At 31.1% G+C, this 15,260-nt stretch overlaps 1 protein-coding gene across 1 annotated transcript; it reads left to right on the top strand.

Annotated features, from left to right (window-relative positions):
* The first annotated feature begins 13,143 nt into the window (after positions 1 to 13,143).
* Positions 13,144 to 14,215, top strand: LOC114745016 (L10-interacting MYB domain-containing protein-like). Its single transcript, XM_028933158.1, has 2 exons — positions 13,144 to 13,461; positions 13,544 to 14,215. The coding sequence occupies exons 1-2, from the start codon at positions 13,144 to 13,146 to the stop codon at positions 14,213 to 14,215; spliced, it is 990 nt and encodes a 329-aa protein (XP_028788991.1).
* The last annotated feature ends 1,045 nt before the right edge of the window (positions 14,216 to 15,260 follow it).

Below are 15,260 nucleotides of genomic sequence, written 5' to 3'. Positions count from 1 at the left end.
TTAAAACCAACTTGTTGAGTGATTGAAGAAAAGAATGTCAGTTACTTATTGATAGTCATCAAGCTAAATAGAAAAACAATAGCTACACACTCATGGCTGATGGATGGACTGATGTTAGACAACATACTGTGATAAACTTCTTAGTGTATTCTACACATGGTATGGTATTTGTGAAGTCTGTTGATGCATTAGATCTAGTTAAAGATGTCAAAACTCTATTCACACTATTCTATGAAGTCATTGAGTGGATTGGTCCTAAAATATTGTTCATGTAGTGATTCACAATGCAGCTAATTATGTAGCATGTGGTAGATTGATTAAAGAGAAGCATACAAGTATTTATTGGTCACCTTGTACTACACGTTGTTTGAATCTTGTATTGAAGGACTTTTCAAGCATGCCTCATGTGTCAAACCTCGCATTAAAGGCATCAAAGATAATTGTCTTTGCATATAATCATATGGTTTTCTTATTGTGGCTGAGGAAAAGACCAGTTTGGAAAGAAATTATGTGTCCTAGTGTCACAAGGTTTGCTACCACATTTATTACATTGCACAGCATATATATGCACAAGAATGACTTGCAAGCTTTAGTTATTGATAAATATTTTGTGGATCATAAATTATCAAGGACTGAAGCAGGAAAAAATTTTAGTGCAATCATATTGGACAATCAGTTTTGGAATGATTGTTATCATGTTGTAAAGATTGTATCTTCTCTTATAAAATTGTCGAGAATTGTTAATTCAGATGAGAAGCCTTCATTGCCTTATGTTTATGAAGGCATGAGAAGGGCAAAAATGGCAATTAAGGAGATGTTTAAGAAGAACAAGGACCTATATAAGCCCTACATTACAATCATTCAAACTTAATGGGACAAGCATTTAGAGACCAATCTTCATGCATCATCATATTTATTGAATCCTGCAATCACATATGCTCCCGACTGCCCTATCAAGTCAAAGTTAATGATGGCTTTAATTGATGTGGTGGAGTCTTACTCAGACAAAGAGGTTGATGGCTTCGTGGTAATGAAACAGGCAACTACTTATCGTGAAGCCAAAGAGTCTTTTAGTAGACCATCATGTCAAAAAGCAGCACAAAAACTTGACCCTTGTAAGTGTTTGTATTTAATAGTTAATAGTATATTCATGGTGATTCACTAATTCTATATTTCATATTTTCATGATTTAGATGAATGGTGGACATATTATGGATGTTCAGTGCCAAAATTGCAACGTGTTGCGATGTGCATTCTTAGTTAAACTTCTTCTTCTTCTTCTGGCTGTGAAAGGAATTATAGTTTATTTGAACACATTCATACAAAAAGAAGAAATAGATTGGAGTACAAAAGGTTAAATGATTTAGTTTTCACAAACTATAACTTGCGATTGAAGCATAGGTAATTTGATCAGTTATAAATGCTTTTATTTTAATATGGATTTACATCTAATTGAAATTTTATTTGTCATTAAAGGAGTACATTGAAGAAGCAGAAGGCAAGCTATGATCCTATTGACTATGAAAACATTGACTTGGTGGACTTTTAGGTGACTGAAGAAGATCCTATTCCAGAGTTTAATGATAGAGATGTGGCAACATTTAAAAGTGTTTTCAACAATCAAGACATTTCAAATTTGACAACTCCTAGGAGGGATAATGAAGGTACTATTGTCTTAGTCTCTTAGAAGTTATAAATACTTTTATTTTAATATTGATTTACTCTTAATTGACATTTTATTATTCTCTTATTTAAGTGGTGATGATGATATGAATATTGTTGAACCCCCACCTCTACAAGATGATGTTGCTACTCCTTCTACTTTTCCTCTTCCAAATATTGATGTCTCAATTCATGGCCCTACCATTAAATTTAATAATGATTTTGATTTTCTTTAGTGATGAAAATATATATATTTGTTAATGTTAGTTTGGTACAATTAAATGTTTAAACCACTGTGGTTGTTTTTTGTATTTTGTTGAATGTTGATGAATGTTATTTTTATTTTGTCATTGCCAATTAAATTATATTATTTTAATATGACCGGTTTGATCCCGGTCTGACCCATTGACCCTTGACCTACTATCTAGACCATTCAGTGTCTGCCCGGTTTTTTGTTCATTGTGTAGTATTGAAATTTTCTTTTTTTCTTTTTCTTTTTTTTTATTGCTAAGGGTGACTTAGAGGTTGAAAAATGGGAAGTAATAGACCCTTGCGAAAATATGTTACCGTAAAGATCACTTGCTTCATAAGACCGAAATCTTCATCATGTATGGGATGAAACCCAGGCATGGCATTTTGGAAAAGTTTTAAGCCTAGAAAGATGCTTTTGAAACTAAGAAAAAAAAAAGCAAAAAAAGAATATTAGCATATAATAAGAAGAGTCATTTGTATTTCACCAAAAAAAAGAAGAAGAGTCATTTGTAGAGATAGGATAAATGTGAATAACTCTCTCAAAAAGAATTTCAACCTTATTTTGTTATGTTACGAGGGACTAGCCTTAAAAGTTAGAATCAAGTCCAAGTAGAGATAGGACTTTTTTTTTTTACTAAAGCATATGCATCCTCCTATTAGAGGTAATTCTATTCGAAGTATTGTCAGGCACTAAATATAAGCACCTCTATCAATCAGGATTTGAATCTTAGTTCGTTAGATTATGATAAGCTAGTCTTTTTCTGTTAGACCCAATCCCTATTAGTAAGAGATACGAAGTTGGTGGTTGAAAAAACAACAAAAATGTAATGGGCCCCGTTAGGCTCATATGGGTCATCCATAAACAAATTGAGCCTAATACAACCATAAACAAATTAGGCTAACTGTGTCTATCCATGTTGTTGGCCCAAAAAATATTTTTGTCTGTCCATGTTGAGTTCAGGCACCAAATTTGTTAAACCGAGTTTAGATTTAGTTTTTCCACCATGAAGAAAAATCCGTTAAGTTGTTGTTTCAAAAGTTTCCACTTAGGAGTAATAGGCTCTGAAAATATTTTTTCATGCAAATTTACTTTAAAAGTTAAAATATTAACAATTTTACTTTTTGTTGTTAAAAATATTAGCAGTCAATATCTCTATTCTAACCATCAATATTAGTTTTTCAATATTAGAAGGTAATATTATTATAATTTTAAATTTTCAGGATAAATCTGTATAAAAAAAACTTTTAGGTGCTAAAAATTCCAAGTAAAAACTTTCAAGACAAATTTGTACTTTAACCTCCAAAATTTTTAGAACAGTATTTAATTGCTCCATGTTAGAAATCATATTGGAAGATGCAAAATACCACCTGATGAAATTGCTAGTGTATAAAAAAAATTTAAGTTTGCACAGAAGAAGAATCATTTAATTTTTTAAATGTCCACAAAATTGTCTTCCTTTTTTCAAGCATCTATTCAAAATTCAACAAGTACCACTGTATCATTTAAAATTTCCGTTGACAAAAATTAAAATTCACGCGTGAAGCAGAACCTAAATGAGTGAGGTCGAAAGAAAAAGAAGAACATAAATAAGCTATTACCTTCGGTCATAATTATAAGAACTAATTGACCAATTTAAAAGGATTAAAAAAACAAATTAAGTTAGTTATTTGTAATAAATAGGTGTTGTTTTTCCTAAAATATCTTTACTAATCAAATTTATTGGCTAAAACTACCATTATTAGAAGGATTACCTTAAAAAATACATAAATATGAGAGACAAAATAGATTGGGGTCTTATAATTAAAATCAAAATAAAAATTAAATAAAATCTCATATTAAGTACGGTAGTATTTGATTGTTGTTTTTTAAAACTCATCGTACCGCCTGAACTGAAACTTAACGAAGAAATATTCCGAATTTGGCTCACGCCTAGAAACAAAATGAGCATCTTTCTTCTTTTTTTTCGGCCGGAGAAATTTATATTCACATCATGAGTATCTTATGACTTCAGTATTTTTACCATAAAAATTTAATGTTTTTGTGGCAATTATATAATTTTATCTATTAAGTCAGATTCGATTATTTCGATCTTGAATAAAATGATGACAGTTCATTAAGGATCCCAAAATTTTGAAATTCCACCTAAGGGCCAAGGACCTTTCACTAATTAAAAATACTGTGAACCAAACAATACACAAAATTGAAAATCATAAAAGTTTGAGACTTTGTAATTTTTAGTCATTTCAAATTGAACTTGAGTTAGAAAAACGACGATGTTAGAAAACACAGATCTTCCCCCCTCTACCGTTGGGCCCAAAAAGACGTCATTTTATATGGTTTATATCTCCTCAATCTCGTTTGATACTTGATATAATACATATTTAATTAATTTGATTACATTAAAAAATTAGATAAATTAGTTAACTATGATAAATATAACATATTTTTTTTTAAATACTTTAATCATCTTCACTATATCCTCCCTCCCTCTCATACCTTGATTATAGTTAAGAAAATATTAATATGGGTGATTTGGAAAAAAATTGATAGATATAAAAAATAGATTTTATATTTAGGACTAAAATTAATTCTATAATTAGATCCTATATTAAGGACAGAATTAGTGTTTATTTTTTTTCCTCAATCAAGACTTTTGTTCCATTTACATATTAATTAATGTTTCTTTTCATTTAAATATTATTCCCTTAAGGATTGGATTATATATATGAGTATTTTTGTATACTGGTTCAACTACAATTAGATTATTAACCTTGAATCGATTCAATGATTAATCCGATGTTTAATACTGCCTCCGGTTATTAATATAAAAGTTAGTTAACTAATTTGGTCATATTAAGAAAATTTGTTAAGCTAGCTATTTATAACAAATAGTTGTTGTTTTTTCTAAAATATCCATGCTAATCAAACATACTACTCCTCCTTATTATAAATTCTTTTAACTAAATTACATGGTTTAAGAAAATAGTTAAAATTAGTTAAAAGTAATTAATATGTAGCAAATATAGTTTTTTTTCCAAATATATCTCTGTATATAAATTGATAAATATGAGAGAATATAATAGTGAGATAAATGAAAAAAATTTATTAAATATATTAAATTAGGAGTAAGATAGATAATACCGTATTAAATGCTCAAACAAACTAAAAAAAGATCTTATAAAAAGGGATAAATCCATTTAAAAAATTAGATCTTATAATAAGGGGCGGAGGGAGTATTTGCTAGAACAACTATTATTACAAGAACTATCTTGAAAAATATGGATAAATATGATAAACAAAATAGATTAAAGTTTTATATTTAAAACCAAAATAAAATTAAACAAGATCTTATATTAATGATATTTAGAGTAAGTGGAGTCAAAGCATTTGGAGCAAGTGGAGTCAAAAGCACGCGCGATGCAAATTGAGAAAGAGACTGGATTTTTTTTTTTGACCAGCAGAAAGAGACTGGATTTACTTGTTTGAATGTGATATATGTGAATAAATATTGTGTTTAAAATTGATTGGGGGGGGGGGTGACCACAATTTCTATCTCCTTTTTTCTTCTCAGTGATAGTGTCCTTAGTGTACTATATGCACTGAATTTTTGTTGACATTGATAGACAAAGTACCACCAACGAAGAAAGAAGAGGATTGGAGCAACTCAAGAATATAGAAATAATTAGTTTATAACTAATTAACTAGTTATATTTATTTGCATCTGTAACTTTATTGGACAGTTATTAATATACCAATATAAAATGGAGCCTTATTATTTAAAAAAATACACATCCACAGGCATATTTATAAAATTTGTTATACTTTTCCTTTCTTTTCCTTATTGTTGTACTGCCCAACAGGACCTGCATCTAATTACTTCATACAAGAAAAAAATTACTTAATACAAGAGAACGAGTGTTTTGATGAATTGATTATATTTTATTTATTCCTCATTTTCATGATTTTTTAAATCATTTATGATAAATGTTGACTCTTATAAGTCTTAACTTTAATGGAAGTTTTTCTTTTCAATTAAGGGAGCATGTAATTGCAACTTGAGACTACAAATCCGAAATTAACCCCATAACCTTTCATGTGCAAGGAAGCTTGCATGTCTGTTAACGAAAATTTTCTTAATATTTATTTAAAAACTCCAATATTTGTAGGAATGGAAGACTTGCAAGATTCCCGACCCCAAATATTAAATTTTATTTTAATATTAGTATATAAATAACAAACATTTTCAGCCTATCCAAAACGTTTGAATATTTATACTGCAGATATTTTTAATTTTAATATTGTTCCTTATCATAAAATCTTGGCTCCATTTTTATGGGCACAAACATCTAAAAAATATATAACTGTTATAATATAAAAATTATTAAAATAATATTGATTTATTTTTAAAATATACGAATATTGAAAAATAAATTTATTTTTATATTGTTAGGATTTAAAATTTAATGAAGCAATTATTGAAGTGGGAGATTAGAGAGGGTAAAGAGCTCCACAACTGTCTTGGTCAAAAAAAAAAGAGCTCCACAACTGATCAGTCCGGACAGCTGGTAGTGACTAGTGAGGGGGGACGACCGCTCCCACTTCTGTGGCTCTTTCTTCTTTGGTCCATAAAACGTGTTGTTTTGATGCTGACTAGTTTGGTCTTGCTTTCTTGTCATCTTTTTCGGCCCATCTACTGATTTTCCATCCTTAATACTACATCCGATATTTAATATAAAAATTAATTAACTGATTTAAAAAAATTAAAAAAATTAATTAAATTAGTTATTTATAATAAATAAGTGTTTTTTTTCTAAAATCATTCTTGCTAATTAAATGTATTAGTTAGAACTACCATTATTATAAGAACTACCTTGAGAAAAAATAGATAAATATGAGAGATAAAATGAATTAAAATATTATATTTAGGATTAAAATAAAAATCAAACAAGTAGTACTATGTTAATTTTTTATAAAATCCAGTTAAAAATTTAAGTTGATCGTAAATATATTTCTCATATTTATTTTTGATGCCGACTAGTTTGGTCTTGCTTTCTTGTCATCTTTGTCGACCTATCTAATAATTTTTCATTTCTAATACTACTTCTGATTCTTAATATAAGAGCTAATTAACTAATTTGAGTAGATTAAATAGTTAGCTAATTTGAGTAGATTAAGAAAATTAATTATGTTAATTATTTGTAATAAATATGTGTTATTTTTTTCTAAAATAATCCTGACTAATTAAGTGTATTGGCTAGAACTACTATTATTACAAAGATTATTCGGAGAATAATAGATAAACATGACATAAGTGGGTTGAGATATTATATTTAGAACCAAAATAAAAGTTAAACAAGAAGTAATATGTTAATTTTTATAAAAGCTAGTCAAAATTTTAATTTGATGGTAAATATATTTCTCATATTTTTTTTTCTTTCAAATTGATGCTGCTCTTGTACCAATACTAAATTAATTTTGATTTATGCACTCGTCGGCATGGGGAGAATGAGATTTAATTTTGTACCAAATTAAAGGAGACCCACAAGCCTTTTTAAATCATACTATCTCCTATTCTATTTATAAGCTTTAAATTTAAATAAAGGTATTTTCTATTTTATAAGTTTTAATTTGGGGTTTGTCTAAATGTTTAATAGATTTTTTTTCAATTTTGTCCTTAATTATTTATTTTTTCTCTCTTGTCACATTTCCCTATATATTATCTTTCATTATTTTTCTCATTTATTGTAAAAGTATATTTGAAAATAGAACTATATTTTTAACATATTTATTACTTTTAACTAATTTTAACTATTTATTTATTATCTTAAATTAATTATTTAAAACTTATAATAAGAATAAGAGGGAGTGCTACTTATTCATCCCGGGGAAATACTTTTTGATATCTTTTTGTGGGGTTATAATTATTACTACCTCCGATTTTAATTATAAGAGCTAGTTGACTAATTTTAGGAGATTAAGAAAAGAAATTAAATTAGTTATTTGTAATAAATATGAGTTTTCTTTCTTAAAATATTCATACTAATCAAGTGTATTGATTAGAACTACCATTGTTAGAATAACTACCTTAGAAAAAATGTATAAATGTGAGAGACAGAATAGATGATTATCTTATATTTAGGATAAAAAAAAGATTCTGTATTAATAACCAGCGAGGTAGTATTATGATTATAATTCGTTTTTTTTTTTTTATTTTGCTGGTTACACGGGTCCTGATCAACAAGACGCTCAGATTCAAACTGGGCATTGAAAGTGGGTCCTGCCGTGGTCTCCAATCATAGAAGTATCCTTTGATTGATTAATTGTTATTTTTGACATTACTACTCGAATAGTCAAAGCAAAGAGATTTTCGCTTCTTTCATATAAATGATCTTCTGTAGAAAAGTCACTGGACGTACATGCCACATTTGTGTGTGTGTGCGTGTGAGAGAGAGAGGGGGAGGGAGAGAGAGAGAGGAACTTAACCCCTTAAAAGTTAAAACCAATATTGTGAACTCAAATGGCATGCGCCCCAAGGATAAAGGATCTGAACCTCTTCAAGGAATAAATATTAAAATAGGGCCCTTTTTTGATCTAAAATATTGGGAATCGCTACATTATCTTGTGTATTTGATAAAGAATTTCCTTTGTATTCTTATTAATTAAACATTATTAAATACATAGTCACAATATCAAACAATTAATATGGGTTTTTTGAAATTACGAGTCTGTACACATGCTTCTAGAGTTACTCGATTAGCTACGACACCAGGTGCATTCACTACAAAAAAACATGCTTTTAGCGACGGAATTTTTTATTTAGCGACGGAATTTGTTCCGTCGCTAATTCCTTTGTCGCTAATTGATTAGCGACGGAATTGAAATTCCGTCGCTAATTACTAATTAGTGACGAATTAGCGACGGAAAATTCCGTCGCTAATTACAGACGGAAATTTCCCGTCGCTAATTCTTGACCGAAATTTCCGTCGCAAATTTTTCCGTCGCTAATCAGTCACTAACCCGATTTTTTTAAAAATAAAATAAAATGCCACGTGGCACCTCTACCAATTGCCACGTCATCACTGTGGACCACCTCCACGTGTCTCTGCCACCTCACCTCTACCTGCCACGTGTCGCCACCACATAATTTCCTCTTCAAAGTGACTTCTCCATGGCTCGAACCCAGGACCTCCTCTGTGCGCGCGTGCGGCTTTACCAGTTGAGCTGCAATGAACCTGTTGACTTATTATGTAAAATTAAATATATATAATATTATTTTACACAAACAATTATATATTATTAAAAACTAAAAATATACTATATGATAATTTTAATCATAACTATTTTAATGTAAAAATAATTTTTTAATATTTTTTAAATAATTTTTTATTCTTAAAAAATATTTTTAATATAATTTTAATTTCTAACCGCACTAATCTTGAATTTTAAATCATAAATAGTTTTTTTATAAATATTTTTTAAATTTATTTTTTAATTAACATTGATAAGATATACAATTTAATGATATATGTATTATATTACATTATATTATATTATCTATCTGTGTTTTATATATTTGAAGAAAATCATTTATGATTAGTCAAAAAATCTTGTTATTCAAAAAATAACTACTATAATAAAATCTAATAAATTATTCTACATAAAAAATTAAATAATTTGAATAGATTATGATAAACAGTATTCTCCTGCTTGTATATATATCCTATGTAATTTATTTTCTTAAAATTTTTTATATATACCATTTGTTTTTGTATCAAGACCAAAATCAATCTATCATGGGTATTAATTATATCGTGATTAAATTTTATTGTTTAATGATTGAAATTCAAAATTCACTTGAATATTAATTTGCATTCATATAAATTTATTAAATCGTTTTGAATTTCTATCACATATTATATATTTCAATATATTTTACATATGATAAATTATTTCTTTCTTATATCATTTTGTATAAAAAAGTTATTAATAATCTTATTGTATTTTTTAATTATTATTAATAATCAAGAGGAATTTATTTTAACAAAATATAAATAAGTTTTCTAAGAAATTATCTTTCTATTTTCAATATATACATAATTATGACATGAATCATGACGATATCTTCATTAACACCAACTCCATAAGTATATCAATTTATTTATAATCAAATTTTTTTTAAATCATTATATTCTTAATTGTTATAATATAATTTTTGTAAGATTATAATTTAAAATAACAAAATTTAAAATTAGTGACGGATTAACGATGAAATTGCGACGGAATAGAATTAGCGACGGAATTAGTGACAAAAACTTCTGTGACAAACAATTTAGCAATGGAATTAGCGATGGAAATTTCTGACGGAAAAAATTCCGTCGCTAAATATTTACTGACGGATTTTCTGACAAATTAGCGACAGAATTTAGCGACGAACAGAAATTTCGTCGCTAATCCTTTGCTAATATTAGCGACAGAAAAATTATGTCGCTAATCCGTTGAAAAAATTAGCCACGAAATTTCCGTCGCAATTCCGTTAGAAATTAGCAACGGAATTTGTTTTCGTCACTAATCAGCTGTTTTTTTGTAGTGATTTCCCCAAGAGTGCCCTAAAGTTCCCCCTGAATTGTAGTACGGAATCATCTCCAATATTTAAAATATGTTTATATTAATCGGTTCATTTATGAAATTATTAATTTGTTATAAAAAAAGTATAAAGGGAGTACATTGAAAATTAAAAAAATCAAATTAGCAAAATATGCTCCTATTCAAATACAACTCTGTTGAACATAAGTAATGCTATCTTATTGGAAATTATTCATTAAAAGATGTTGGTTTTAGGAGAAGAAGATATAACCGTTTAAGTGTAAAGTTTAGATTTGACTCTATTCAGATGCAAAAGACATTTTTACAAGGGTCATTCTTGTTTGGATTTTGTAATGTTTAAAACTATTATTTTTTATTTTAAATATAAGATCTATTTTATAATATAATTTTTGTTATAAAATAAATTTTATATTTAGTATAGGATGTAGTATGATATGATAATGCTATTCGATGTAAGGTACTGCATTTAAAATATTTAATATCACCGGACAAAAAATATTTACTATGTAATTTCAATTAATGATTGCTATGTGCTCATAGTAAGATACTCTCTCCACTATTGATACTATAAAATAAGTTTTATATTTAAAATACTACCTAAAGTTTTAAATGTAAGAGTTATTTGACTAATTTGAATATATTAAAAAATAAGTTAAATTATTTATTTGTAGGTATTGTTTTTTTTAAAATATCTTCGCTAATCAAATTTATTAGCTAAAATTATCATTATTAGAACAACTATCTTAGAAAAAATAAATAAATATGAAAGACAAAATAGATTGAGATTTTATATTTAAAATTAAAATAAAAATTAAATAAAATTATATATTAAGAACCGGAGGTGAGGTAACAGTAGAACCGCAGGAATGTAATACTTGTTTGGATCTTAAGTTTTTTTTTTTTTTTTGAATGGAGGATCTTAAGTTTTTAACTGTGTTAGGCTTCGTTTGGATTACCGTCTGAAACGCTAAACGGCCCTAGGAAATTGTGAAACGGAGGTTTGCATCTGAATTGAGCCAAAATGATTGTTTGGCTGGGACAATTAACGCAACCAGCTTCTGAACCAAATGGTAAACGTTTCCAACGCAGCTGGGAGTTACTTTTGGAGAGTTTGAAACTGAGATATACCGTTATGGAGCATTAATTGCATCTGAAAAATATGACCTACCAGTATTAACCCTCACTCCATTTCCCCTCCCCCGAACGGCCGAACCCACCTTCATTTCCATTTCAGGTCACTCCCTCCGTCCGTAGAGCTCACCCCCAGGCTTTCATCTTCACCGTGACCGGCTGCTCTCCCTCCGTCCCTCTCGCCGGCGCTTCTCCGTCCGTGACTGTCACCGGTGATTCTCCCTCCTTCAGTCTCTCCATTTTCTCCCACACGGCCGAGCGTTCTCCCCTGCTCTTCTCTCTCACGCTCTCCCGTGTTCTTCTTCCATTTCAGGTGGTCCTCCGGTTGTTCGACCGAGCTCGCAATTTCGTTTGCTGTTGGATGTGCCAGAGATTCGCCGGAGTCGATTTGCTGCAGATCGGTGTGGTCTTCTCCCAGATCTTCATTTCATCCTCAGTTTTTTAGTTTCACCGGATCTGTTGAGCTTCACCGTGCTTCCCGTAGATCCAGCCATCTCTGCTCCATTTGATTTCTGCTAGTCGATTTACCGTGGCTGCCTCAACTCGGACGCAAGTCTTCAACTCTGTTCTGCTCCACTCGATTTACCGTGTCCATTGAAGTCGGCACTTCTCCCTCCGTCACTCTCTTCTGCTTGGGGCTGGTTGAAGGTCTTCAACTCGCAGCTCCAATTCGCAGCTCCGATTCGCAAGTAAGGTCACCGTGTCTGATGCATATATACATATATATATTTGAGCTGGACTGATTGTTGTTCCAATTCAGCTCCAATTCGCAGCTCCAATTATGTTTGAGTTCTGATTGTTGTTCTCCTTTTCGTTTAGATACACTGTGAAAGCAGAGGGAAGTTTTGTGCCTTTCGATTGCTACTGCTTCTGTCCGTTTAGCTTCACCCTGCGTCTGCGTCGAACTTGTCTGCTCCTCTGACATTGGTTTGTGGTTTTAATTCTCTTGTAGTATCTGATGAATTTGCCCATTTTTGATTAACCTTGAATGTGATGAATTTGCCATCTGTGATGAATTTGCTTCACGTACAATGACTCGGTGCTACTACTTCTCTACGTTTGCCTGTGTTGTTTGTGCTGTTAGGAGCCATTGTAGGAATATAATTCAATCTTGAATGTCATATTTGTGACCGGGGTTTAACATCGAATTTGGTTTCCTTTTTCAGAATATAAAATAGTTTTTTTTTCTAATTTGTTTTAGCATGTTGTAAATTCTGTTATTTTCAAAATATCATTCTTAAGAATATGTGAGACTTATTATTTAGGGGTTTCATTTAGAATTTTGTGATCTTGGTGAAGAGGGATGTGGTTAGGTTGCCCTATGGTGAATAAAGTGGATAAGATATATAAACATTATTACTTTAAAAATGTATTGATTGATTGCTTCTAAACAGAAAGTTTAGGCACTGTTAATTGTGGGCTTATTCCTGTGTGTTACTGCTTGATTCTAAACTTATTGTGGATTTGATACATTTTTAATTTCATCAAGAACAATGAGTAACGATAGAGGCAAAGCGCATTGGGATGTAAGCACTACTGGTGTTTTTCTCAAAATATGCGTGGACACAATTTATAGCAAACATCGTCAAGGATCCTCGTTTACAAAGCAAGGCTGGGACATCATTCACAAAACATTCAATGAAAAGACAGGGAGAGGATATGAGAAAAGACAACTGAAAAATAGGTTGGATAACTTAAGAAAAGAGTGGAAGGCATTTGAGCAGCTAATTGGTAAGGAGACCGGTATAGGGTGGGACCCTGAAAGGAACACAGTGGTGGCATCTGATGAGTGGTGGGAGAGAAAGAAGCGGGTATGAACTAGCTTCTGTTAATTTTTAAGCAGTTAATGACTTTTGAAAATAATTTAACTTTTGTTTACTTTTGGCTTTGCAGGAAAATCCAGCATACGAAAAGTTTAGGCAGCATGGGTTAAAGTTCCGGACTGAATTGGAAACTATATTCAAGGGCACTATGGCATCAGGACAGGATATGTGGTCACCTTCTTCGACCCAGCCTGAGCCACAGAGGGCTGATCAGCCAAATGATTACCGACCCACAATGGATTGGGAAGAAGGTTCAGGGGATAGTGAAGACGGGCTGATAGGTGTTGACACTGGACGCCGTGCAGGAGTTTCGGATGATTTGGACGGTATAAATTTAACTGCAAACACATCAAACACTGCACCCAATATACCTAGTGGTTCAGGGAGCCAAGGAAAGAGGAAGAGAGGTGGAGGGTTGGATAAATACAAGAAGCAAAAAATGCCAGCGACAAAAAGAATAGCAGATGCAGTAAGCTCGATTGAGAAGGCTTCCATTAGTACAGCAGCGGCAATAAACAAAATCTCCAATAGTGATAACACTACTGAGCTGACTGCTGATTTGTTGAGTATGGAGGAAATTGTCAATGACACTCATCTTTGTGTCATGTGTTGTAATCTGCTGGCAAACAAGACTTTCAGGGACATATATGCTGGTCTGAGAGAAAATCGGAAGGTATTAGTGGCTTGGTTGAAGCACAATGCTGAAAATCCACCGCCGTATGCTGCACCTAAGAATCCTTGAGTTGTGCCAGGGGACTTGTTATGACTTCTGTTTTTCTACCTTAATGTTGTATTATGTATTATGTGTTATGACGATGTATTTAATGACTAGGTTTAATGTTATGTGTTTCGTGACTATGTTTAATGACTAAGTTTAATATTGTATGTTTCATGACTATGTTTAATTATTATGTTAAAGTTTAATGATAATTTGTGTATTATCTTTTCTTTTCTTTTCTTTTTTGTGAAAATTTTTACTTACCTTTAGTATTTATCTATTCACAGGTAACACACATTTATTATGTCTGATTCAACGGAGGGTTGGGGCGAGGGTTGGGAGGATGATTGGGGAGATGAATTGTCTCAATTAGTTCCCGCTTTACATGAACAGACAACACAATTATCAGAGCTAAGTGTGTTAATGGGTCAGTATGTGACACCTTTTCTGTGCAAACAGCCATGTAGAACTAGTGAACAGACTGGTTATTTGTGGGTTCAAGAACTTTTAGACGGGCATGAAGGACGGTCTAAGGATATGTTTCGAATGGACATAGAGACATTTCATCAGTTATGTTCTAAATTGGTTGAACATGGGTTACAAAATACTAAGTACATAGGTGTCCATGAATCTGTTGCCATGTTCTTGAATACAATTGCGCATGGTCAGTGTAATAGGATGATTCAGGAAAGGTTTCAGCGTTCAGGAGAAACTGTCAGTCGGCATTTTCATAGAGTGTTGGCTGCTTGCCTCAATTTATCTCGAGAAAATATCAGGCCAACTGATCCTACATTTTCCTATTGTCACCCAAAAATAGCAAATGATCCACGATACTTTCCATTTTTTAGGGATGCAATCGGAGCAATTGATGGTACCCACATACATTGTACGGTTAGTCAAGCTAGGCAAGACAAATATATCAATAGGAAGGGATTTCCTAGTCAAAATGTCATGGCCGTATGTGATTGGAATATGTGCTTCACATTCGTGTTGGCGGGCTGGGAAGGTAGTGCACATGATGCTCGTGTCTTTCATTCTGCTATCTCAACTCCATCCATGAATTTCCCTC

Source organism: Neltuma alba, unplaced genomic scaffold, assembly GCF_004799145.2.
Source record: "Neltuma alba isolate B1F8T4 unplaced genomic scaffold, ASM479914v2 tig00004508_pilon, whole genome shotgun sequence".
Taxonomy (NCBI): Eukaryota; Viridiplantae; Streptophyta; class Magnoliopsida; order Fabales; family Fabaceae; genus Neltuma; species Neltuma alba.
This window is presented reverse-complemented; position numbering and strand designations above follow the sequence as displayed.